The sequence below is a fragment of the Ixodes scapularis genome, unplaced genomic scaffold (genome assembly GCF_016920785.2).
Source record: "Ixodes scapularis isolate PalLabHiFi unplaced genomic scaffold, ASM1692078v2 PGA_scaffold11__112_contigs__length_91849675, whole genome shotgun sequence".
Taxonomy (NCBI): Eukaryota; Metazoa; Arthropoda; class Arachnida; order Ixodida; family Ixodidae; genus Ixodes; species Ixodes scapularis.
Window position 1 is genome coordinate 4450121 of NW_024609837.1, and position 24651 is coordinate 4474771.

At 44.0% G+C, this 24651-nt stretch overlaps 1 protein-coding gene across 1 annotated transcript in view; it reads left to right on the forward strand.

Moving 5' to 3' along the window:
* The first annotated feature begins 11115 nt into the window (after positions 1-11115).
* Positions 11116-24651, forward strand: part of LOC8039705 (motile sperm domain-containing protein 2) — a 38777-nt gene continuing 25241 nt past the window's right edge. Inside the window, exon 1 of the mRNA XM_040216546.3 lies at positions 11116-11872. Within this exon, the coding sequence (XP_040072480.1) occupies positions 11749-11872 (124 nt within the window). The 5' untranslated portion in view covers positions 11116-11748. The remainder of the gene's footprint in view (positions 11873-24651) is intronic.

The window sequence follows — 24651 nt, forward strand, 5'->3', positions numbered from 1 at the left end:
CCCAAATGAGCAATTTCCACCGCACTAGTAGTTTTGAAATCAACCTCTGAAATCCAAGGAAAAAAATATTTATAAGAAAACTCATCGCTTGTTTATGTTGACAGTGTCTCGCAGCGTACGCACTTCACGTAAGGTCTGTCTGGTGTAACCTGTGAGAAAAAAAAACATAACAAAAAATTGTGTTTTATTTAAATTAGATTTGTTCGATTTAAATAAGAATAATTTTATTTAAATGACTGTAATTAAAAATAATATTAGTTATCACTATATGCATTCTAAGCACGGCAGATCGTTTAAAAAATTTTCCGAGCAGTGGAAACAATGCGGAAAAAAGAATTACAGCAATTTTAACAACTTTTTGTTTAAAAACTCAACAAAAAAACCGCTTATTTCTTTTTTTTTTTTTTTTTTAGTTAGCACTGAAGCTGTGTATGCTTTCCTTTTCCCCTATCTCATTATTTTGTAATACGACATTCCTTTCAGGTTTTCATTTCCATCATTCACATTTTGATTTGATCGCAAAAAGATGTGACGTAACCGAAAAACGACGTCGAAGGTAGAAATAAAGCTCAACGCTTCGATTTGTTCCGAAGACCACTGCCTTCTGTTCGTGTTCAACCCAATATAAATCTTTGTTGTGTGATTACGCTTTGAAATAAATACAGATTATATGTGAATATAAAAAAAACGATAAATAATAAAAAAGTGTTTTGAGGGTTATTTTTTAGGGAAACGATTGATTTAAATCATCCTAGTAAAATCAGTCTCAATTAAATCGTGATTTAAGACATATTAATTTTTATTTTCCTCCCTGGCTGAAGGTCTCGTTCCGCATTTAAGTCAATCCGTTTTTAATGGTGACGTAACCAAAATAGAAGAAATATTACTTTTCTTTTTTTCCATTAAGCTAAGATTTGAAAGCGCTGCTTCTTGAAAGAATAGTGAAATGTGAAGATTTGGCAATGCAGTGTCGGTATACTACACTAAATTTAATTTCATAAATAAACATCCTGAAAGTACTCAAGCCTCTACACTGGTTATGATTCCCACCGTTACTTTTTGTTTCAGCGTTCTATCGAAATTATTTATTTTATTTTCGTCAGACAACCCCAAACATGTAACAGTGCGTTTTCATGTTTTAAAAGTGAGCTTTGCCAGTGAAGTGGAGATGGACCGCATGCGCATAAGGCATTCCAGCGTAGTTCACTTGAGTACATGCTCGATTCTTAGATTCGTAGGTGAGCCTTTCTCCGTAAGCAACAAAAGGCCGGTGAGCTTTTCTCCGGATCGAACAGTTTGTCGGTGAGCTTCTCTCTGGTGAGCTTCTCTCCGCCGCCCACTTCACTTCATATGTCAAAGCGGGAGAATTACTGGTAAGCCAACTCTCCGTCGAGAGATTTATGATGTACTGCTTCGGAACTTTATGGACCCGCTCGCTTCAATATAGTGACAGTCGTTTTATCGCAACGTATTATCGAAGTGTATGCGATAGAATTCACGCTTGACATCTTTAGAAAACACCCTTGTTCAGTTCCTCGACTAGACCTTTGGGCTGTGCGACGAATGCACCGACGATGTTGCGTACGCTCAGAGTCGGAGTGTATTAACTTGATACGTGACTCGGACAGTTTACGGACTTCGACGAGACTAAGTCAGCAGAAATGTTCCAGAGGCCGGGACTTATTATGATTAAACTACACCGACTCGACATAACACAAATAACAATTTTATCAGACGTTTCGTCTCCCGAACAAAAGACATCATCAGTGAAGGGTCATTCCATTTCAAACGTCCCAGACGTTGCGCTCGACGACCTCCGATTTGTAAAAAAATAATTCATGGCCTTTTGCCCCAATGTCCGTGGCCATGCCCGGAAATATTTCTGACGAAAATTTTTTTTGATGACGTGACTTTTAACTTTTAATTTTAAACTTTTAACTTTAAACTTTAAACTTTAAACTTTAAACTTTAAACTTTTAAAAACAGCGTGAAACTAGGCATCACTCAATAATTGATAAAAAATCAGCTCTTAAATGAAACGCCCAACAATATTTTTTTCTTAAATTTGCACGGCTTTTGACTTACAATGTGGTTGAGCTTGTGCAGTTTTGTTTAATTTAAATAATTTTTAAGAAACTAAAATGTTTTAAAAAGTTATAGCTTTTTTTTTATTTTATAAAAAAAATATCTAATTGTTCCTGGGAGTTAAAATAACTTTTTACCGGCTACCCTGCAGGTATATTATCTATAAGAAAAAATTTTTAAAACCGCTCAATTAAATATCTTGCAGTAAACCAAAATCCTGAAGTTGCAAAAAAGTGCGTTTTGACGCATAAACAGCCGTTTATTTCACCCTAAGGTGGTCCACGTAAAAATACAAAATATGCTGGGTTCGGAAAAAAAAATCGATAGCCTTTTGATTCTGAAAGTTTAATCAAAGTAATTTTTGTTTAAATCGAGAAAACAATTTTCGAATTTGTATTCTCGCACCACAATCCGGCGTCGCTTCTTAACGCCTCATCGCCGCACAGCACGCCACCTGCGACGATAGCTGACACAATTATGTCCAAAGAAAGAATGGGGTTTGCTGCCGCTTCTCCTTGTTCGTCTTTCCGGCCGCAAGGGAAGAAACGGCGGGTATTGTGTAATAATCGGAGGTGCCGCCAGCACGTAGCCATAGCAAGCCCGTTGTGCCCGTGCTGTTCTCTTCTACTTCCCGTGTGAATTGTATTTATGGTTCAACGCTGTTCAAATTTAATTGAACGTCGTTAACAAGGTCTTTCTTTATAATTACGAAAGTTTCGTCCACGTAAGGCCTATAAAACCTTACTGAGTGCACAATCCACTGTGGAACGGTTTCCTCCACGTGTTTCATGACCAGAATCGCCATAGTCACAGAAACCGGACTGCCCATTGGACAACCGTCTGGCAATCGTCGGGACGTAGCAAGGAGGAGAGGGAATGAGAATCGTGACGTGCCTTGTCTCGTCGGCCTCGTCAGCCGTGTTCAACCGCGCACCTGTTTTCCAAAATACGGCGATCCGTGAGAGCTATCGCTGTTTGAGTGATGTTTTGTGGTTTCGCAGCGTCCCCCCCATCTGTCCAGCTTTGTTTTGTGAGCTTGAAATTTCGGTTCAGTCCACCCTTTAAATAGGATTTCTGGTTAGCGTCTTTTCTCATTGCTGCCTCTTGGCTTCACTGATGATGTCTCCCGTATGGGAGATAGAACGTTCGATTAAATTATTTGTGTTACGTCAAGTCGGTATAGTTTGTTTAATGATAATGAGACTAAGTGTGGATTCCCAAGCCGGCGTAACATCGCTGCTGGCAAGTCCGTGCCACTGTCCTGTCTACTCATTTCTAATATCTAATATTAAGATAACGATTTCAAACGATATAACTGTGTATCTGTGAAAATAAGTTCGCACATTTACAAAGGCTATTCGCCGTTTCACTTTGCGTCTACTTTCCTCTATATTCACAAAGCCTGGCAGTTCGACGACGGAGCCATAAGCTCCCGGTCGCAGATTCGGAGCGCGAGAATCTGGTAGCACAGAGCATCAAAGAGCCATTTCTCTCGGGGAACCTGGACGTCAGCGTTCAGCTTTTGCAGCGGCAAGGACCCAAACACACCCTAGTTCGCTCGGGAGAAGTTTGTTTCGGCGTCTCGCCGCAGCGGGGCGCCAGTCACGTGGCTCTCCTCTGATCCGTTGTCTGCCGCTCCACCTTTTCCATTTCGGTGGCCGCTTCTGGTTGCGATCTGCCAGGCTTTGTCAGTATAGAGGATGCTATGGCTCAATATAAGCCGATGCTACGATTGAGTAGAGCAAAGCAAGCGGCTTCAAAAGTGCGCCGTCATGGCGTTCACTGCCTTTTTGCCTTTGATATCACTGACCAACCTAATCGCACAGTGAGATTGGGCCGAGATCCTGCGTTTCCTTTTCTTTGTTATTGTTTTGTGGATGTGATTGGTTTATCTGGTGGCAGCAAACCCACAAAGACGACCCGCGCCGTGACAACGCAGTTTTGGCGTTGCGGATCGTCGCGTTCACTCAAAGAAATCTGGAGGGTCTGCTTTCCGGCAGAGCACTTAACAGAGCCAATCTCTTTGGCAATATATGGAGGGTGCTCTGGGAATAACGGGGCTCGTGAGGTTATGTTTAGACCCCACAAACGATATGCGCAGTGACACTGAGCATGGTGAAACTTGGAAACGGAAGTTGTACCTTTCAATGTTAATAGCGATTCGTCAGCGAGCGATGCAAGATGAAGTTTCTTGCAATGTGCCTTGTACCGAAGCGGGCAGCGACTATCTTGCGTCGTGTTTTTTCGCGTTCTGCGCGGCAGACGAGTTTCAGATGGGGTACATTCATTACATATGAAAACTTCGATAGAAATCTTCTCGCGTGTAAATCACGTACTCGTATTGAGGATACTTCCCTTAAGGATACTTCGTCAGGAGGAAATTTGAACGCGTGAACGCTGAATTTTGTTTTGTCGTGGCGGCGCGAAGCACCTGCTCGGCTTCTCGACGTTCTGTGCGCGAGAATGGCAAAAAGACTCGGAGAAGCGGATGATGCCATCCAAGTTACGGAGAAAACGTACGGCATTCGTGCGAGGGAGCTGAAAAGATACCAGGGAAACACGAGCGCGCGGTGTTGGAGGAGCGAAGGCCTTTCTATCGGGACGTTGTGATGACGTCATCCAGACGCCCTCTGGCCTTGTTGGCCCAGATGATGTGGCCCTCGGTATTACTGTTAAAAGATGTAGGTTTAAGGTTCCTTATATTAGGTAGAAATTACCTGAGGAAATTTAAAAGAAAAAAAAGAAGCAAGAACATTGGCGAGGTGGCGCTAGCTGCAGCCCGATTAAAAGGGCTCAGCCCTATGCATCTATACATCTTGATATCTCGCCTACCACACCTTCTCACTCACACGTGATTTGGTTTGGCGCCTTCAAGAAGCTGGATGTATGGAGAAGTTTTCTGCCAGTCGCAGGCTTCCGTTTCAAGTTCTTCCCTCCATCGTCGACCCGCTTCGTGTGAAGTTTTGATCTGTTGTAAGTATTCGTACGCAGGTGATACAAATATTAGCGATTATTGGAAATGGTTCATGTTTCCACTCCGTTATTCTTAGTGACTTATAGCTTTTAATAATCTTTTCCATTTTCCAAAGTTTTGCGCGAATCCTATCTGCCCCCAACAGCATGTCCTATAGTACTAGAATACAGATCATGTGTCGGGCGAGACGAAATGTCGCGTGATTCTGAATATCCAAGACGAAAGTTTCAGTCAAATCGTAATTTCCAGCGAATCTTAATGCTTAACGAGACAAAGCAAGCGAACCGAGACGTAATATCCAACGAGCCGTAACATCCAGCAAGAAATGTTCAATATTGGATCCTTCGTCTCGTCGAATGTTCAGACACTGCATCGGCAATAGCCTTTCACTACGGATCTTGTTATTGGCGGTGTTGCAACACACCACCTGCAGGAAAATCTATCATCTGTTCAAAATTTGAGGAAGTTAGCGTTTCTTGGTTATCTCCGGTTCTTTACGTAGCAATTAGTGTGGAAAACTTTCTGGGGCATTGAATTCAAAGCCAGGGGCGCACGTGGGCTCGTGCACCTGGTGCGGCAATTCCAGCTGTGCGCGCGCGTTCTTCATGTTCTCTCGTCCGCAACACAGAAAGTTGTCCCCGGGAAATGTGATCGTCCGGTATCAGGAATTAAATCAAAAAGCAACTAGCAAAGCAAGATAAGCAAAAGAAATTGTTCATGGTCACTTCCAGAATGTTCAGCCCTGAATATTAGGCTGTTACGGATCATTTTCCCCGTCACGTCAGCTCGATATTTTTTTTAAATATTTAATAGATTGAGCTCAAGGACGTGTTTTGTTTGCCGCGCTTCCAATAAGTTATATACATTTTTTTATTCCCTTCGATTCCACGTTTACCGAAATCTTCCTGGTGTGACTCTCCAGTGTACCCTCTCGTTTCGAGGATCATTGTAAACTAACGGGACCGTACTATGGAATCTAGCCTTTTATTATTATTATTTAGCTACAATAATTACTTTAACATCCACATTTATCTTATCAAAGGCAGCCTCAGTGACTCCAAGGAGAAGGCTGTTCTTATATGATCATGCTCCTTGGCCTGCATAGGATATAGCGGTGCCATGTGACCGTACGTCATGAAATATAAATATTAAACCAGTGTATAGGTATTCTGAATCTGTAGAACACATGCACCGTTTGAAAGAAGTGTGCAAGGTTCGATAACCTAGCACCAAGCGTGTGTCCTTGTCTGAGCAGTTGGCAACACTAATACCCTCGGTTTATGGGCACACTTATGCCTCATTCACACGGTCAACATAAAGGTACCTTTAACATAAGTTCCTTTGCTATGGGCGAATCAGCCCGTGATTTTGGGTCGCGAGCAGACGCCACGCGCGGAAGATCGGTAATTGATTGGCCGCAGAGAATAAACGTCCCTTAGCTAAAGGTAGCTTTACGGTCGTGTGAATGGGGTATTAACTGCAGTTACGCTAAGCCAGAGTCAGCGCACAATACTTGCGGACAGCATTGTGCGGCTATGCACAATGTTGTCAAAGCTATGGGCGCTCGTGCGCCGGAGCATCTTGAGCACCCATCAAAGCAGTCTACGTTCACTCTTCACTTGAGGTCACGCCACGTGACCTCAACACCAATTCAATTTCTCGCTAAATTTAACGGGGCTGTTACGCCGACACCGACGCCGATATGCGCGGAAGCAAGCGCATAAAAGTTGCGCTTTAAAAAAATATATATATATATAGTGTCGGTGGACTAGAGGCAAAGAGCCGGTCACCGAATCCCCAAGCGGCGAATCCACAATCTGACTAAGGCTTTTTGCGGAAAAGGAGCCGCGTAACCGAGATTTCGGTTTTAAGTCAGAAGAGCCCCAGGTGGGCAAACCTAATCCCCAATCCTCCACTGGGAGTTTCAGATGCCCTCAGTCAATTTAACAAAAAAAAAAAATAAAAAAATAACACATTTGATGCATTGGCCCGATGGTGCAAGAGCCTTTTCCCGCGCCTGCTTATTTTCACTCTGCATGCTGGCGCTATGACTCGACGGAGCCAGCCAAGCAGCGATAAAAAGTGCGTCGTCACGGCGCTCCTTGTCTTTGTCAGTTTGCTATCACAAAGTAAACCAATCACGAAAAAAAAAGGCGCATGCTTGCGGTGCATTCACTCTGCAGTAGTCACGGATAGCAGACGCACGAAAAAGATGAACGGTTCGGTATAAATGGAATGAATAAATTCATGTACTTCGAGGAAATAAGATATATGAAAAAAAGTTTACATTTTTGAGACGGTACACGAACTCTTGCCAGGTACTCTGTTTATTAGGATATCCGTCCCGTGACGACAGTCTCTTTTATTATTATTATCAAAGGGACACTCACAGGACATTTATTGTTGCCAAGGGTATTGTTTGTACATGACATATGAGAGCACAACTACCCAGAGCGCAATTTGCGGCTCGAAATTCGTCTTCTTTCCCCAGAAAAACCGCCGATCGAGAACTGGCCGGTTTGAGTCGCACTGCACTTTCTTCTCCGTGGTGACGTGCCATTTTCTATGGTTTAGACCAGGGGTGGCCAGGCTGACCCGGCCTAAGAGCCGCAAACAAAACCAAAAAACTTCCAAAAGCCACAAAAAGAAGAAAAAAAAAAAAGGGGGGGGGGGGGGGCAAACGTTTGTCTAAAGCAAAAAAAAAAAAAAACGAAAAAAAAAGAACGAATTACTTTCAATTTCTCCGACTCAATAGCAGTCCAAGTGTAGGTAAGGTAGCAGTAGCCCAAGACTACCAAACCGCAACCTGTCTTTGGATTTAAAACGCGTTCCATTTCTTTTCTGGGGGAAGTGCTCGAGTGACCAGGAAGTAGGCGGGGGAGGGGAGAGGTCCGCGAGCCCCACTTTAACACGCAAAGAGCCGCATGCGGCTCGCGAGCCGCAGCGTGACCACCCATGGTTTAGGCACAACCACCAAATATAAACAAAGTTGTGGGTCATCAAAGGCACACACTCAATATTAAAAATAGAAAAGAAATATGATACTCATTTGCTGTGGTTTTTAAAAAGCTGCAAATACGTTAATTGAAAAAATAAAAATTTGCACAGCCAGGTGATTTCCGCCCAACTCTCTCCTCCTCTATACTTCTTCTTCCTCCTCAGTTTTTGTTTCGGTTTTGAGCAGTTGCGCTTTTTTGACTTTATTAAAACCAGTGTGTCGAACCGAAAAAAATACGGGTTCGGTTACGGTTCAGGTTCAGGTAAATTTATTTTGTTCCGGCTCAGTTCCGGTTCGATTAATTCGATCCGCGAACCGGTTCGGGGCGCTGAACCGGTTCGCGAACCGGTTCGGAAATTATAAATGACAAATTGCAACATCAAAATAAATTACAAATAAAACATCTGAAATCAGCACATACGAAACGGGATACATCGTAGTGTAAGGCTCAGGGATTTCTACCAGGAATGGTTTCTTTATGTGCTCTCAAAGGTTACCTCACCGACGTTTACGCATTCGGACTTCATCTAATTGGGTCCGACGCAGTAGCTGTAAAATCCGCGACCTCCTTACAAACCCACTTACAAGTAGAACTCGCTAACTATCCCGCCACCTCGGCGTGTAAGCAATTGAAGGAACAGTGGGGAGAAAATACAGCTTTCTTTATTTGAACTAGCCTTTGGTAACTCAAATTAGACCCTTAAAGAAGTTTTCATTAAACACGATACGGAATATGAAAAACACTTTACCGAACGCAACGCCAGAAGGACGTAATAGGATAAATATTAAAATAGAAGAGTTGGCTGTCTCACAAATATGTTAGCTTCTAAGTGCCTATACGAAACCGGATGCATTATTATCAAACTCCACAGCCTTTTCTTTTCTCATTCCGATGGAAGCAAGCTTCAAGAACTCGCGCGTCTAGAAACGTGTTATGAAATGAGCACACAGCAGCATTTAGGATTTACGAGATTGTAAGAAAATAAAATCCCGTGACGCGATTTTTTTTTTTTTTTTGCACAGCTTTTTAATTTTTTTCTTCCGTGCAAGCCGCAACCAGCGCAATACTGGTTCCTATGTCAAGATTCATGGATGCAGCGTTTGTCAAGATTCATGGATGCAGCGTTTATATTCCTAAGACTGAGTGGAGAAGAAAAATATGTAAGCGAGGTGTGTGTCAGTTGACGGCACTTAAAAAACAAGTGGCATTGATAGCACATTCATTGTCAACAGCGCGTGGCCGAACCGTTTTGACATGAGCCGGTAACCGTTATTTTTTTTCCCGTTCGGTTCCGGTTCGGGTTCATCGCGATAACAATATAACGGTTCGGGTTCGGGTTCAGTTCCGGAAAAAATACCGGTTCGGTTCCGGTTTTCGGTTCGGTTCGGTTCCGGTTCCACACCCTGATTAAAACCATACCTGACTTTGTAGCAAAATATTGATTGTGTAGTCTTTTGACGCCATATAAATCGTCAAACAAAAAATGAAAAAAAAAAAAATTGAGGGGGGTCAGTGTCCCTTTAACTAAAATCATTTAAAATTGTAATTGCAAATTTTTAGCTGGTATTTTATGGTGATCTTTTATTTCTTGCATTTTTCTATGGTATATCTATGCGTAATGTTGCAAAAACATCTCTGCCGAGTTCGGGCCCTGAATTATTTAATAATCAATAAAAAAAATAAATTCAACTTAATTCACTTATTAACCGTGCATAAAAGCACTCAGGCACAGAAATGGGATTTTAAAGGTGTTAAATTAGAGGTTACACGTCAAAACTGGTTTAAAATTATTTCATTTAAGAAACATACACAATCAGGTAGATTCTAACATTATAGAAATCATTTTCACTCGTCATATAAAAATATGCTTTTGAAGGGAAATACGACATCAGAAATGTGCGCGCTCCGAAGAAGATGAAATTTGTGAGAACATCAGACTTTAGGTTCAGTAAGGTACGTTGTTGGGCTAGTTGGTTCATCTTAGTAAAACATATAAAATAGCGCAACAGAAACAAGGACAAGAAGTAAACAGGACAGGCGCTAAAACATATAAAACATATAAAATAGCGCCTGTCCTGTTTACTTCTTGTCCTTGTTTCTGTTGCGCTATTTTATATGTTTTACTAAGACTTTAGGTTATTTTCTTTATCACATAGATATATCTCATGCACAAACTACTTGCAATACAGACACGTCAGGTGTTTCCTAGGGGCTTCAGCTTAGCGGAAAGCAAATCACTAAGTATTGTAAATTACAACTAATCCTGCCCGACCAATCACATATACAGAATATTGATTATATGATACATCCAGACTACTTATACCAACATTCTGCACCATGAATACAACCTTAAACGCTGATTTCTAGACCTACCTTGTACAAAATTCGTGAGACCATGCAACCTCACAGACAATTTTAAACAGCCAAGAAACTCAATCGAACGCGGCGGGATTGCCGTTGATTGTGTAAACAAATTAACAATAATTGATGCGGAATTGCGGATCATGGTCAATTCTGGTTGTTGCTTAGTACATCTGATGGCATCAAATAATTTGCATTGGGAAACATATAGAACTTTATATTATAATTAAAAAAATTTGTTGATCTAATTTGTGCTGAACTCCCTCATACTTAGAGGAAGCAACAACAAGCATCCAAAAGCATAATTATGCACAAAAAAAAAAAAAGATAAACAAATAGGCGAGCATCTTTTCCGGACCTGTGTCTCATTCCATGGATTCTTTAGGTCAGAATGTGTTTCATTTGTCAGTCATTCAGTCCGTCAGTCGGTCACTCAGACGCACCAAAACCCTTTTAAAATAGGGCGGACACGCCCCCTAACAGTGCCCCTGGTTCCGTAATAAAAGGACCAGCCATAGCAGATAGACGGCGCAAGTTGTCATCCAATTTTACGCATCACATTCATTATACGCATCCGCCTGTCTATGCATCCGTCACGCCATATGACACGCGGCACTATCAAACAAAACAAAAGAAAAAAAGCGTCCCGTCATATGTTCCACGCCCCCTACGGAGTTTACATCGCGAGCGCGTACCACAGCTGTTTTTCGCTCGACGCGGTATCGTGTCGAACCGCAGCCGCACGCCCGTGTATCTACATTTTTTTTTTTTTTTTCGTTTTTGTATTTCTTGGAAACCAGTTGCGCTCGATAACAAAGATCGAGCGCATCTGCCGGCGGGACAGTCCACGACGAATCACTCACAGGTGGCCGGCGCTACCGTCAGCTGCCTTCCCAACGAGCACGTACACTTGGACCAAGAGCCGGCGCTACATCAAAAACCCCGGGGTAAACTACCACCGTCTTCGTAAAGAACGTCCCCCTGCCAACCGGTTAACCTTGCGGGTCCCCAGCGCGCGTCAACTTTTTACCGCTTCGAGTGCGTCGGTCGTGTTCGTAGCTGTTCAGGCTTTCCTAGCCACGGGCCGGAAGTGAGACAGCCCGCCTCGCCGCCGGATGTGACGTCACTCGTCGGCCTTGACAGCTCCAGGAGCGCGCGCGGTTGAGCGGCCAAAAGGGCGCGTGAAAGTGCGTCAGGCTTGAAAGCGAAACTTGAATCGGTTGAGGGTGGTCGCGGCTGCTTGTGCCTCGGTCATAGCGCTGTGAGGTGTTTATTGGTAGCCGTTGCTTGGAAAACTTGGGACTTGGTGGACCGAACTGCACTACAGCCATGCCTTACATGCTGAGCTTGGACAACGATGTCTTCGGGGAAGAGAAGCACTGGGAAGCAGTGACGCAGGATCAGATTAAGGAGTTGCGACAACATTTCTTGGACACGTGGAACGAAGAGGACGGTGAGTGTTTTTGTTGGTTTCTGACCGTTGTTATCGCTGGGTCGATGACTGAACCGAGCTCGTATGACATCTGGCTCCATAGCAAACTCAGAGACAGACCAAGAATTTCTCATTTGTGATTTTTTTTTTTCTGAACATTTCATGATCGGAGCTCACGGCGTTCCTTATTTTTGTTTTGGCTTTATTTGCAAACCTCTTGTGGTATGTCTGTCAGCAAATACTTTAGAAAAGGGGTGCAGCTCTGCGAAAAGCCGAAATTGGGAAATTATTTAAATTATTTCAGGCATAAATGAAAGCCACAAAAGAGACGCACTTTAAAAGTGCTGTTTTCTTGTCAATTCGACTATTATAACGAATACTGTCTTCATTCATTTTTACAGCATTATCATTATATGTCACTTTATCAATAAAAAAAAAAAAAACTAACAGGGCTGGGACTCTCAAGAATTCGTTTTTGTCGACTACCTTGATGAGGTTGACAGTGAGGTATGGACTATTTTTGTTGGGTATTTGAACTTGTTGCAGATAACGAAGAGGTAAAAAAAGCGGCAGTTTGACGATGGGGGGAGGTAAGAGAGAAAAATATTGTGCGTGTGTGTGTTTTCCTATGTGTTTGTGTTTTTTGGGGGTAGTCTTATTGACATTATGCCTTGGGAGCATAAGAATAGTTAACGCGTTCATATTGAGTAATTGAGACGGCGCTATTTCACTTTGGGAATTTGGGGGCGGAGCCGCACCGGCTGTTCTTATCAAGCAATAGGCCAAATAATACACGATAACTTGACGTGGCCGTTTTTGTTTTCATCAAAAGGCAACGAATTGCAGATTTCAGAAACAAAGCGGTGTCAAAATGAAACATCCGAAGCCATGAAATTTGTCCATGGGTAAATACCGTTGCTATAGTCGGTGACATATAAAGGACGAAGTGGAAGCTCTCCCCACCTCGTTCCACTTTAGCAGAACGAACGCTGTAGAGGAGGTCGCCTCCTCACCAGCGTTCGCTCTGCCAAAGTGGAAAGGGGTGGGAGGAGCTTCCAGTTTACTCTGAACCTGTCGCCGGCTATAGATAATACAACCTTCATGTCTCCATCTTTTTTTTTTTTTTTTTTTTTTGTCATGATTGTCAATTTTATTGGGAGGATCTCCGGGCCGGGGGGGGGGGGGGGGGGGTGTATAAATTACTGATTTAAATATACTCTTTTTTTTAATATATCCCATACTCTTTTCAATGACTTCGGCGTAAGTAGACATTATGCCGGGACAAGAGAAGTGTTCCTCACCAGAGATTCAAAAGTATCGCACCCTGTAACCAGTCGTATACTACACTGGCTACATTTTCCATTCATACAGCGGTGAATTCGACTTGCTTACGATTTTATTCTTGTCTACAAAAAGATATGATCTTGAACACACAAGTTGGAGGTCTCAAGTTCTTGGCTCGAGATGATTTAAAGATAGGAGCAGCTGCGACGGAGGTAAACTCGTGGACAGAGCAACCGAACGGGGAACTTCCGTTTTCGACACCAGCCTTACCACATTCGGCGACCCTGGAAACTTCGGGAGGCTCTATTATTGTTCGAAGCCGACGGCGTACAAAATATGGAGCGGTTATCGCATTAACCGACGGTCGCCGGCGTCTGCATTAGAGCCGACAATGTACAAAATGTGGAGTGATTACATTAACCGACGGTTGCATGCCTTTGCATCGGAATCAGACGTGTACAAAATGTGAAGTAATAACATTCAAAGATAGATTTGTGCATTTACATGGGAGCAGGGGCTGTACAAAATCTCGAGTGATCATAGTATAAGCGACGAACGCTTTCATTTGCATGGGAGCCGACAATGTACAAGGTCTAGAGAGGGATTAGGTTAATCGTCAGCTGCCTGCATTTTCATGGGAGTTCACAACGTACAAGATGTAGAGTGATTCCATTAACCGCTGGTTGCTTGCATGTGCACGGGACCCAAAAGTGTGCATAGTGTAGAACGATTACATTAACCGACGGACGCCCGCGGGTTTGCATGGGAGCCGACAAATGCACAAAATCTGGCGCAATCCCATTAACCGACGAACGTCTGCCTGGGAGCAAACAATGTACAAAGCGTAGAGTGACTACATTAACTGTCGGACCTGCCTGCATTTGCATAGATTACACACCGCCGTCGACGTAATCGAGACCCGATTGTACTCGCACATTTTCCCCGTCGGAAAGTACCCTTCAAAGGTCGCGCCCTCTGGAAGGAGCCTTTTGTTGTTGACGTCATCGTCAAGCACGACGTGCTCTGGAGCGTGAAGATCCCGCGCTCGCATCTTTTAATCGCCTTCAGGGCGAAACTGCTGCCAAGCGGCTTCGGCCTATTGTGTCTGTGCGACTTTTTTTCCAGTGCCAAGACTGGTTCGCACATTTGTTTTTAACACTTCCGATGTGCGGATAACTATAGATCTTTTCTGTCTACTCTCGTCCCCAGCTACCTAATAGGCGTATCCGGTATGGGCGACGAAAAAATAATCCAACGTTTCAACCTGCAAATTGTAAAAAAAATAAAGGGGAGGCAAAACGAGAAAGTGAGACGGTTACGCTTATATCCTGAATGCCTTCTATTGGTCGTGGCAAAGGCAAAACAATGTTTTCGCCCATACTGGAAGTGACGTCAATTCAAGATGGCGGCGCACTTGCAGAAAAGACTGAACGCTTCGCAGTATTCACGAAATCAAATATACGCACTATTCGTGAGAGATGGTCGCTTATAATATGTTGTGAGAATTATTTAAAACATGCGATGAAAAAAATGACGCGTGACGCAGATCTGAAATGTTTAAGGGCTGCCCGAGAGATGGCGCCAGCGTGCTCTCTTGTCGCAACCAATCACAGGCGGTCGCGGTGCAGTTGATGGCGCTCAAACGCAAATTTTCTTCCAGCCTTAAAGAGATTAAATCTCTAAAATGGACGCTGGTTGCGCTCAAACGCTTAAAGATCAGCACGTAAACAAGGTGGGGTGACAGAACGAATGCATCAAACTCGCAAAAAGTGTCGACGTCACTGACGGCGACACGTTTTATGACGTCGCCCAAAAATGGAATATCGACGGACTGCGAGAGGCACCGAAAACAGGAAACAGGACACAGGTGCTTAGCAGCATATTACTTGCACAGACATAGAGCACATTATCTCATTATTACGCTGTGCTTATCGTTTCTGTGGCAGTATTTCATATACCCGAACAAAGAAAATCAATTATTGCGCTATATTTTTTTTTCCATAAAGGTACGCGTGCAAGGTGCCAGATTGATTTACAAAATTCTGCGGTCTAAAGCAAAGCGCGAAAGTAGATATTTGAATCCTCGCGAGCTCTTTTCATATCTAATCCTTCGTTCAAACTTGTATTCCTACTTCCCCAGAAACAATAGGAAAGCCTACAACCTGCATTAGTAGGAACTACGCCAACAGATATGAACATATCCACTTTTGTGTCACGTTCAAAACACGGAAACACACTTTTGCCTGATTGTGTTCCGACTTACTGTGTTCGAAATTAGCCTAAAGAAATTTTGTAGAAGTTCTCATCTATTCATTTCTTAATGACTACATAATCGTAAAAGGGACAGGAAAAAAAAAAAGCTACACTGTGTAGCTTCACAAGTCTGAGTTTAGTTATCATTCACAGTCAGTACAGTCGAGAGATGCGGTTCCATAAATTCCCCCATTCCGTGAAATCTTTTTCGATCATTTAACAATCCCACGCGCACCCTGAGAGCAGTTATTTTTAGTTTTTCATACTGCACACGGGTTCAAAATGAGGGTAGTAGCGCAGAAAATGCATTTACTGCTAAAAAAAACCTGTTTATATAAAAACTGAGAGAAACACTTGGGCACACGCGTGCAACATCGCACCTAGACGTGCCGTTTCACTCGCGACACCCAATGCCAGGAGGAAGCCGCAGCTGCTACCCAGCTGCACTGGCAGACGTGCTCGATGCTAGGCGATTGACAAATTGCAGATCTGTGAGCTGTGGCGCGTCAACTGCGGTAAATGTAGTTTTCTTTTTTTTCATTCACGCGAATTTATTTTTTGTTTGTTTAGAAGCTTTCCAGGATTACGGTGCGATAAAGACACCAGAGATTAGAGATTTCTGAGAGCATGGTGACCGCTTCAGGAGTCTTGGAAAACTCCGAGTACACGTTGTTCGTTTGTTTGTTCGTGTTCTTCGTACACCTCCTCCTCCAAGCTGCCGGTTGATGGGAGCTACACACTCGCCCAATCAAGCAACCTCACTCCTAGAACCACTAAATGAGCTGCGCTTAGTGTGTCGGCACTCCGTTTCCCGACATTGTTGTGGGCGCCGCCATTTTGGTGCTTGTGCAGAGCAGACAGGACAGCCGATCGTCATGATTCAAAAGTGGCACGACTTCCTCAGCATTAGACTCGGTGTTGGGAAACTCATGCAATATTGCTTTTCTTTGTCGCGAACTGTTTAAACAATTTTGGAGGGCGGAAAAGCGTTTCCTGTGATTTCAGATAGAGCTTCAGATAACTGGCAACCATGATTTTAAAGCCACGATATGGCCAAGTGTCGTTACTCTGAAGCGTAGCTTATTTGGTGGCACTATAGTCACTCCTTTCATCGCCTGGTCCCGTTCACTGCGCAGACGGGATCGTGAAAACGTGGTGAAAGACAGACGCATAACTGCAGGTCCGGCGAGTACGTAACTTCCACCGCATTGTCTGCTTATAAGGTTAAATGTAGTATATATAGTAACCTCTTCGCCAGTGGGCACGTTCGTCTTCGCCGCTCGAAGGTCGCGAAGTCCCGCGCGCGCTTATATTTAGTCGCGCAAGTGCAACTGTCGCGATGGCGCGTCGATAAATCCCCCTCCTTTCGGCCACTGACGTCCGAAGTCATTTTTACGCAAACGGCTGGCGGCCTGCTTTCGGCCAGACGATCGCCAAGGTCCCTGGCGGGCTGGCATGGCCGCCGGACGCCAGCGGGAGCGCCTGCTTGCGCACGATATCACGTGGAAGCGGGATTCACCTCGATGACGAAATGGAGGAGTTCGCTGATTACAGCTTGCATCGTTTTTTTTTTTTTCTTTTCCTCGTTTCTTTTTTTTCTTGAGTTGGGTAAACCTGAGGGGAAAAATACGAGGGTTGTGCATGTAGACTGGTCGACACTGTTCGCGTGATTACGACTTTGGCGCTTTTTCGAATTTCACTTCGAAAGGATACGGTCGGGCGTCCAAATTTACCGTTTGAGTAGTTTTGATGAAAGTCCTTCAATACCGAGAGAAAAACTAAGAGAGAAGGAGAGGGAAAAATGAATAAAATAAACATGAAAACACTGACGTTGGCTTGTTCGCGCTAACGATGTCGGGGAATGTACGCTCTTGAACAAAACAAACTGGAACAGTTTTTTGTTTCCTTGTTTTGTTTAATAGTGTGCTACGGTAGTTCTTTAAGCCGCCCCGGTGGCTCCGAGGCAAAAAGCTCCGGCGCGTACGGATCCCCATGTGGCGGGTTCAAATCCCCGGCCGAGGTGCCCGCAATCTGACAGAGGCTTATTGCGGAGAAGGCGCCCCGTGTAAACGAGCTTTCGGTTGCACGTCAAAAGATCCCCAGGTGGTCGAAATGAATCATCAGTCCCTCTACTGGGGCCTGCCAGGTGCCCGCGGTTGGTTTGGTACGAAAAACCCCCAAATTCGATTTAGTGGATCACAAATTTGCGTTTGTCTTTGGCCATAATCTAACCTACGACGTGTCCTGAAAAAACAACAAACGACACTGTTTTATTTATTGCAACAAACTGCGCATTACCCAACGCTCATTCTCCGCCTAAATGTAGCGCTAGTGATTCGAACCATATACCGACGTGTCGAAACTAACTGCTGTCTCAATCACAAATTATAGGCGTTTTTTTTTTAAATTTCAGTCGGCAAATATTTTAGTCGGCAAATTTTAGTCGGCAGTTTTTGTCCGTTTTCGCTCACTGGAGCCAATCAGCTCTAAGCAATCACAGCCCCGTCAGTCGCCATTTTCCCATCAAAATTAAAAAAAAAAAAATCCCATGTAACATTTGATTGAGATAACTCTTTCTTCTGAAACTTTGGCATGCGGTTCGGGCCACTATAACGCTACATTTATGCGCAAAATGAGCTTTCGGCGCTGAGTAATTAAATATTGCTAAAGAGAAAAAAAAAAAAATTCCTCGTCATAGATACTCATTTTGACTCGCAAATCCTGCAAAACCCTTGATTTAGTTCAAGTTCGGAAGTGTTCAAGAATACTATCTTTACACTGGTGCCATCTGGTTTCAATTCTGCGTAGCGTGCCGTGATGAAGCAGCGCAATTGGTCACAATCAAACGCAGATGTGCGAATCAACATTGAGCGAGATGCCTTTGTTTCGTCTAGCGAAATATAATAATAATAATCTTTATTTGGACTCCTTGAGTCGCGGGTGGAGGGGCAAAAGGTAAACAAATTTTACCTGACGAGGCCCCACCACCCTGTACATAGCTCAGCAGCATACAGCAGTAAACGCAAAGAAAACTATGGAGTCAATATCGTGTCCACAAAACAATATTCTTATACAAAAGACAATACAAAAAAACAGTAATAATAAAATTACACACATATAAATAATAATATACATGATAAGGTACTTCATAGAATTGACAGTAATAAATCGCTAGGAACTTGTCGCTTACAAAGCAAAGTATCGGTTAACAAGGGTGAATACAGAAAAAAAACAACTGATAATCAGCCCCGTAAATAGACAGAAAATGGTTAAATAAACAGTTTCACAACACTATTCATAAAATTGGCAGAAGATAACGTTTCATATTTTTCTTGAAGGTGAAAAGTGAAGTAGAACTTTTTATTAACTCAATGATATCGGGGTGGTTGTTTAGGAGCTCGGGTATTTTGTAAGTCATTGCTTGGGAACCGTAATTGGTTCGTATTTTTGGTTTCATATAGATTTCGTTTCTCAGATTATATGGTGTTGTCTTCGGGTAGTAGGTCTCACTAAATGTATTTTCATCTCTGTTGTAGTCACTATATATATATATATATATATACATTGCAAGTTTAATGATAAAGAGGCTTTCAATGACCAAAAGTGAAACGCTAACGGGATCATATAGGCGTCACTTAAGGTACAAACATAGACGCAAAAAAGACGACGGTATACTTTAGGCGGTACTTTAAGTACCAACTAAGTACATTCAACGTGCTCACCTTAAGCTTGGACCGTTTAGGGTGCTTTGTTTTATAGACCAGCTGTCTTGTGATAGTGACCACAGGATAGGTAGATAGGTACAATATTGCACGATATTGTACCTATCTTCCTTGCTTTACAGCTTGCGAAAGAGAGTCCTCAGACTGGAGATCTCAGCTCTGACCGGTATCTTCGCCGCCACTTCGTGTCACGCTAGTTCTTTTGCACACTTCCTGCGATCGCGTTTCGATGGCATCGAGCTGCAGCGCCCTTAAAAAGGAACATCGAAGTTCCAAGGTACTATTTATACGGGTATTCAAGCTTACCTGCCAAAAAAAAAAAAAAAAGAATAAAAGGAACAAAGGGGCACGTACACACCGGACGCCCACCTTGCACTGACACAAATACACACTCACTAACCCAAACCAACACAGCATCACCACCAGCATCGTCATCACGTGCGTGACGGCTAGTGTAAACAAGTTACGTAGTTACTCGTCCAGTCCTACACAAAAGAAAGCGTGCAGAGGGACCCTATGCGCCGAGAAAATGAGGGGGAGGGGGACACGAGAGGCAGCACGTTGGGGGCACGTCGGAACGCCGAGCTCTTATTGGAGGGATTAGTGGGTAGAGCTAAAGCCAGCTGCCTTTGTCTGCACTGCATTTGTCGAACGCGTTAGGATGCAGGAGTCAAACGCCCGATGCCGGCGTCCCGCGTTCTAATGGGTTCGACCAGTGCAGTCGAGACAAAGACGGCTAACTTTAGCTCTAACCACTAATCGTTCCAAACAGAGTTCAGCGTTCGAACCTCCTGGCGCGCTCTCGTCTCTTTCTCTCCCTCAGCTTGTCGGCGCATAAAAAAAGCATGGACACACGACAGGCTATTTTAGGACCAAACGGTTCTACTGTTGTTTTTGTTCTTTACAAAGTCGATATTATCTTATTTGGGGTCATAAACGACGGTCTGAACTTTCCATGTACATCTTTCTTTTTTTTTTAATCTCGATATAATCAGGCACCATCAATGACTCCAGGGATGAAAAATGGGAATGTTTTTTTTTTGTCGCCGGCCACTTGATTTGATATCCGGCGATACGGACAGGTTGAGGCAACTGAGTCTGCTCAGCCGAGCGGAATTCGCCGATCATATCGAGCGAACGCTGACTTCCTCCTCGTAGCCAATCAGCGCGTCGCGTTGCCCCGCCGTTTCGGTCGAACGCCAGCCGATTGGTCGCACATGTTTAACTGTCTCCTTCATAAGCTCGCGCGAAGCCGTCGTAAGATGACGTAGACACCTGGTAGTGATCGAAATGGCGAGAGCAACTAAGTCAGCTATAGACGCTTTGCAGCAGCTGTGCTTGGGCGCCGCCATAACTGACCTTCAGTTTTTGTTCCCCCTTATTACGTTTACTTCACTTCATTATTACCATAGCAGGCCAGGTTATTGACATCTTAGATTTTATTCTATCTTGCTCCCCAGCATTGGTCTTTGTGAAGGCTCGTCCAAACCAATTTCAGTGGCTCGGTATCTCGGCAAAACAAGAGAAGGTCAGCAATGGCGGCTGTATTCTGGCGCGTGTGCAAAGCGTCTATGGCCCATAAGCTTAAAAGTATCGGCGCTTTATTACTCGATTGCTTCGTGGGCGCTGCTATTCTGGTGCTTCGTGCAGAGCGGATATAATAGACCCTTTTGAAAATTGCGCGCCATCCAGTGGTCGCAGCGCCCGTTAACCAAATTCGTCATTGCTGGGCACGCACTCTGCGCATGCCATTGGACACGAGGGCTACGTCATCGCTCGGTGGGAACTCGGGTCCAATCAGGGGCTTCGTGCCCAAGAAATGGCGGCGGCCATTGTTGCTCGACGGGGCTTTTGAAAAAGGGTCTGTTGGCGATTGTTGCGACTCAAAAATGTGACTCCCTGAGTTTTAGACGGTGTCACGAAGTTAAAGCTATATATACTTGCTCTGTCGCGGGCTCTTTTAACTTTTAATTGTGCTGTGTATATGTTTTTACAGCCTGAAGTTATTGTCTGCCTCAACGGGCGACTTGTTTCTCAGCTGCAGATGAGCAATTGAGCCGGTGCAGTACAACCTCCAGCCTGGGGTCTTTAACGTGCACCACGCAGTAGTGATACACGACCCTCCGCCGGTACGATGATCGTCCAGGTCATGATGGGCAGGGGTGGGAATTGAACCCAGAACCAAGGTGGCCGAACTCTTGTTTCTCTGATGATGCGAAGCTTATTACGGGCTTCTAGAAGTTACCGGACTGGATTTTGAATACCATTCATTGGAAGGCAATATTTTCGCGTCTTTTCTGAAGCTCCGAACATACAACAGCTCATAACGGTTCGGATGCGAGCGATCTAGGTTCGTTTGCCCTTCGCTAAATATTGGTAGCATTCGTACGGTTAAAAAGCCTAGCTTTACAGAGTGTTGCGGCGGTTTAGCGGGAAGCGGTCGTCAAGGGAACAAACATTAAACGAGGAAGTTTTGAAGTGCCTCTGTTTGTCGCCTAGAGAGTTTCCACCACTGTACCACCACTCATAGATCCTAGAGATTGTGTGAGAAGGTCAAAAAGGCGAAGGACTCGACGACCGAGTTGAATTAGCCATTGTGAGAGGTGCATATCATCTTGCGGAAAAAAGCGAATGCGCGACGAAAGTTACCTTTTCTTCGCAAAGATTAGCGAGTTTATTTCGGGTTTTTTTTTTCTCTGTTTTGTCCAACGACATTCTCCTTAATTTTTGCCCGCTCAGGGCGACTCGTATTATTGTGCCGTATAATTTATTGAATCACACGAATCAGCTTTGTGACTGAGCGCGTTCCGATTGTTAAAAACACGCCATGTGGGGTTAGTATTTTTTACGTATGTTTTTATGTCGCAGTACTACCCAGGACAGCACAAATGTATCGGATGTTTCAGCGAGGACTTCTAAAAATGTCTACCAATATGGTTGAGAAGAAAAAAAAACTCTTTTTGACAACAAACTGGTATCCACGGCGGACGTCAGACTTTCCAAAACAAACAAATATACTAATTAGGTAAATAGTTAACTAAAATATACTAATTAACTTCTTAATTGGTGAAAATAAACTTATGGTTTCAATTGGAAACTGGCCGAGCGTCATAACCAACCCCTAAATCAGTTAATTGTCGGAAGACTCGAAGCATGTGTGAAACATGGGAGTGCTCTAAAGTTGCTGTGCAAAAACGCTAACGATATTCCTATCACCCGCGCTTTCGCTTTGCTCCACCGATTTAGAAGAACCAAACAGAAATAACCACCAGCTCTCCGAAACGATGCAGGAGTAACCCGTCTTGCTTCCCCAAACCCCTCTGCTATAAAACAAAAGGAAGTTCGCGTGCGCCATGATGACGAAACGACGACTTACGGAGGTCTCAGGACCAAGGACACCTAAAAACAAATTTCTCGTCGTTGGAGTTGTCTCGGACCCACAGGGAGAGTACAACTCAGATGTGGAACAAGGCTGCCTCAAAGAGCGGGTGCGCGTTCCCCCATTGAGTCGTGTGTCAAGAGAGATGGGCGTTTGGACAACGAAACAACCGCCATTTTATTCTCTCCGTCCATTGTATCCTACCAGAAGCTTACCTTATGACGGGCATGGCCCTGACGTCATGGTGGCGCGGTGGCCTGTCTTGAGCTTCGCGATGAGGACATCAGCGGCGATTGCGCGATTGTTGTTTTGGTGTGAGCGTTTTTTTTTAATCTTTATTTTATTCGCGACTGCTCATTTTGCCTTGTCATCCTCCGCGTGCTACGGAGAAGAAAGCGAGCAAGAAAAACGATAAGAGTTATCTTATGGAAGGTTCAAGCTACTGTCCTTGAACGATATAGATGGCTTTCACTGACGTTGTAGCAACAGTCATAGTGGTGGCCTTGCTGTTAAGTGCCTTCCTTCAGCAGCATACGTTTCATACCATCGAATTTGTTTTTTTCCTGAAAACCAAGCAAGAATGACCTCCAGCATGATGCGACGACGCCAAATGCAAGCCATATGTATGCTTGCTGTCTGTTTTAACCAAACAATAGCAGAAGAGGTTTTAATCCTCATAAAAAGCACTCAGCTCGGAATCTAATCCGCCGCGTATGTAGCGGACCTTGGTTTTTAGAAGTGCTAATATTAAAAAAAAAAAAAAAAAAGAGGTGGTAGCGAAACTGCGGTTTCCTCTATGTGATGTGGAAAAAAAAAGAAATTTATATGTTATTTTTTTTAATGGTTTAGCGACGCTTTGTTCTCTTTGGGAATTGAAAGGTATCCTGAGGAGGTCTTTGAGATCGCTTAAATATGGCGACAACTCCATCTGCGGGCTCTAAGCATCCTGGAAATCCACAAGTCCGATGCGCAGACGATTTCTCTATTAAAAAAAAAGCAATCAAAGATCGAACGCACCGAGGTCGTTTCCATCGATGAGAGGATCATTGTTCCTACACTCAGGACGACACGTGACCAATGTAAACGCGACACTTCGTTGAGATTGCCAACGCTGTTATTACAAAATGTGCATGCTTTTGTAGGTGATAAAAGCAAGTAAGAGTAGGCAAAAAATGTTAATTTTTCGCGGAGAGGGAACATAATGTACTGCAGTAATCGTCTCAAAAACAGTGCACTTTGTTTTTTTCTTTTTCTTTCTTTTCTTGTTTTCGGGAGTGATGTGTCCGGAGTCAGCCCTCGAGCGCGCGCTCGCTGGGTTGAATTCTATGGTCCGGGCTGTATGAGCAACGAGCCGCGAGCAATAATAATAATAGCTTTATTTACCATGTATAAGCATGGTGGGGGCTGAGGAAAAAAGCTGTCCAAGCAGATTTTTTCCTCAGCCCCCACTCAATCACTCCGCGGTTCCACCGATTGGAGGCACGAGGATCCCTCGCTCGCTATTGGCTGACAGTGGTCCTGGTTTCGGAACATGCTCCTCTCATCGCCGCAGATGACCTTAGTGTTTTTGCGATCTTCGGTTGTTTTTCTAATACAGATATCGGCCGCGTATCGTCATGACATAGGGATTTCTAGGATGCTTAGAGCCAGCAGAGGGACTTATCGCCATGTTTAGACGATCTCAAAAACCTCCTCAAGGCACACTTACTGCAACTCTTTATTATCTCGCAAAAAAAAAAAATACTATAAAGGTTATTCACTGGACGTCATATTTGAGGGCGATGTTTAGAACGCATGCCCAGAACGGGCTCCCATTAATACGCTGCTAAAACCGGCAATTTTGATGGTGCAGAAGGCCCGTTGGAAAAGAACTGTAAAAGCTTGCCGTTAGCACGAAGCTCAGCAATCGCGCGCACAGCTATGGCCGCCAGTGAGTACAACCTATACCACGATTCCAGCGCTTATCGCTCAGGTCAAAGATGCTGAATGGACTGTAGGCGCATGACTGCCGTCGGATATTCCGCAGAAGAAAGCTATTGCGTATGTTCGGAGCACCTTCCACAGCCCAGTAGAAAAAAGATGGCGACCCGCTGAAGCCCTTTATTGGAATGGTCTGTAGAAGATAATTCGTTTTGATTTGTATGGTGGATTACGTGTTTTAA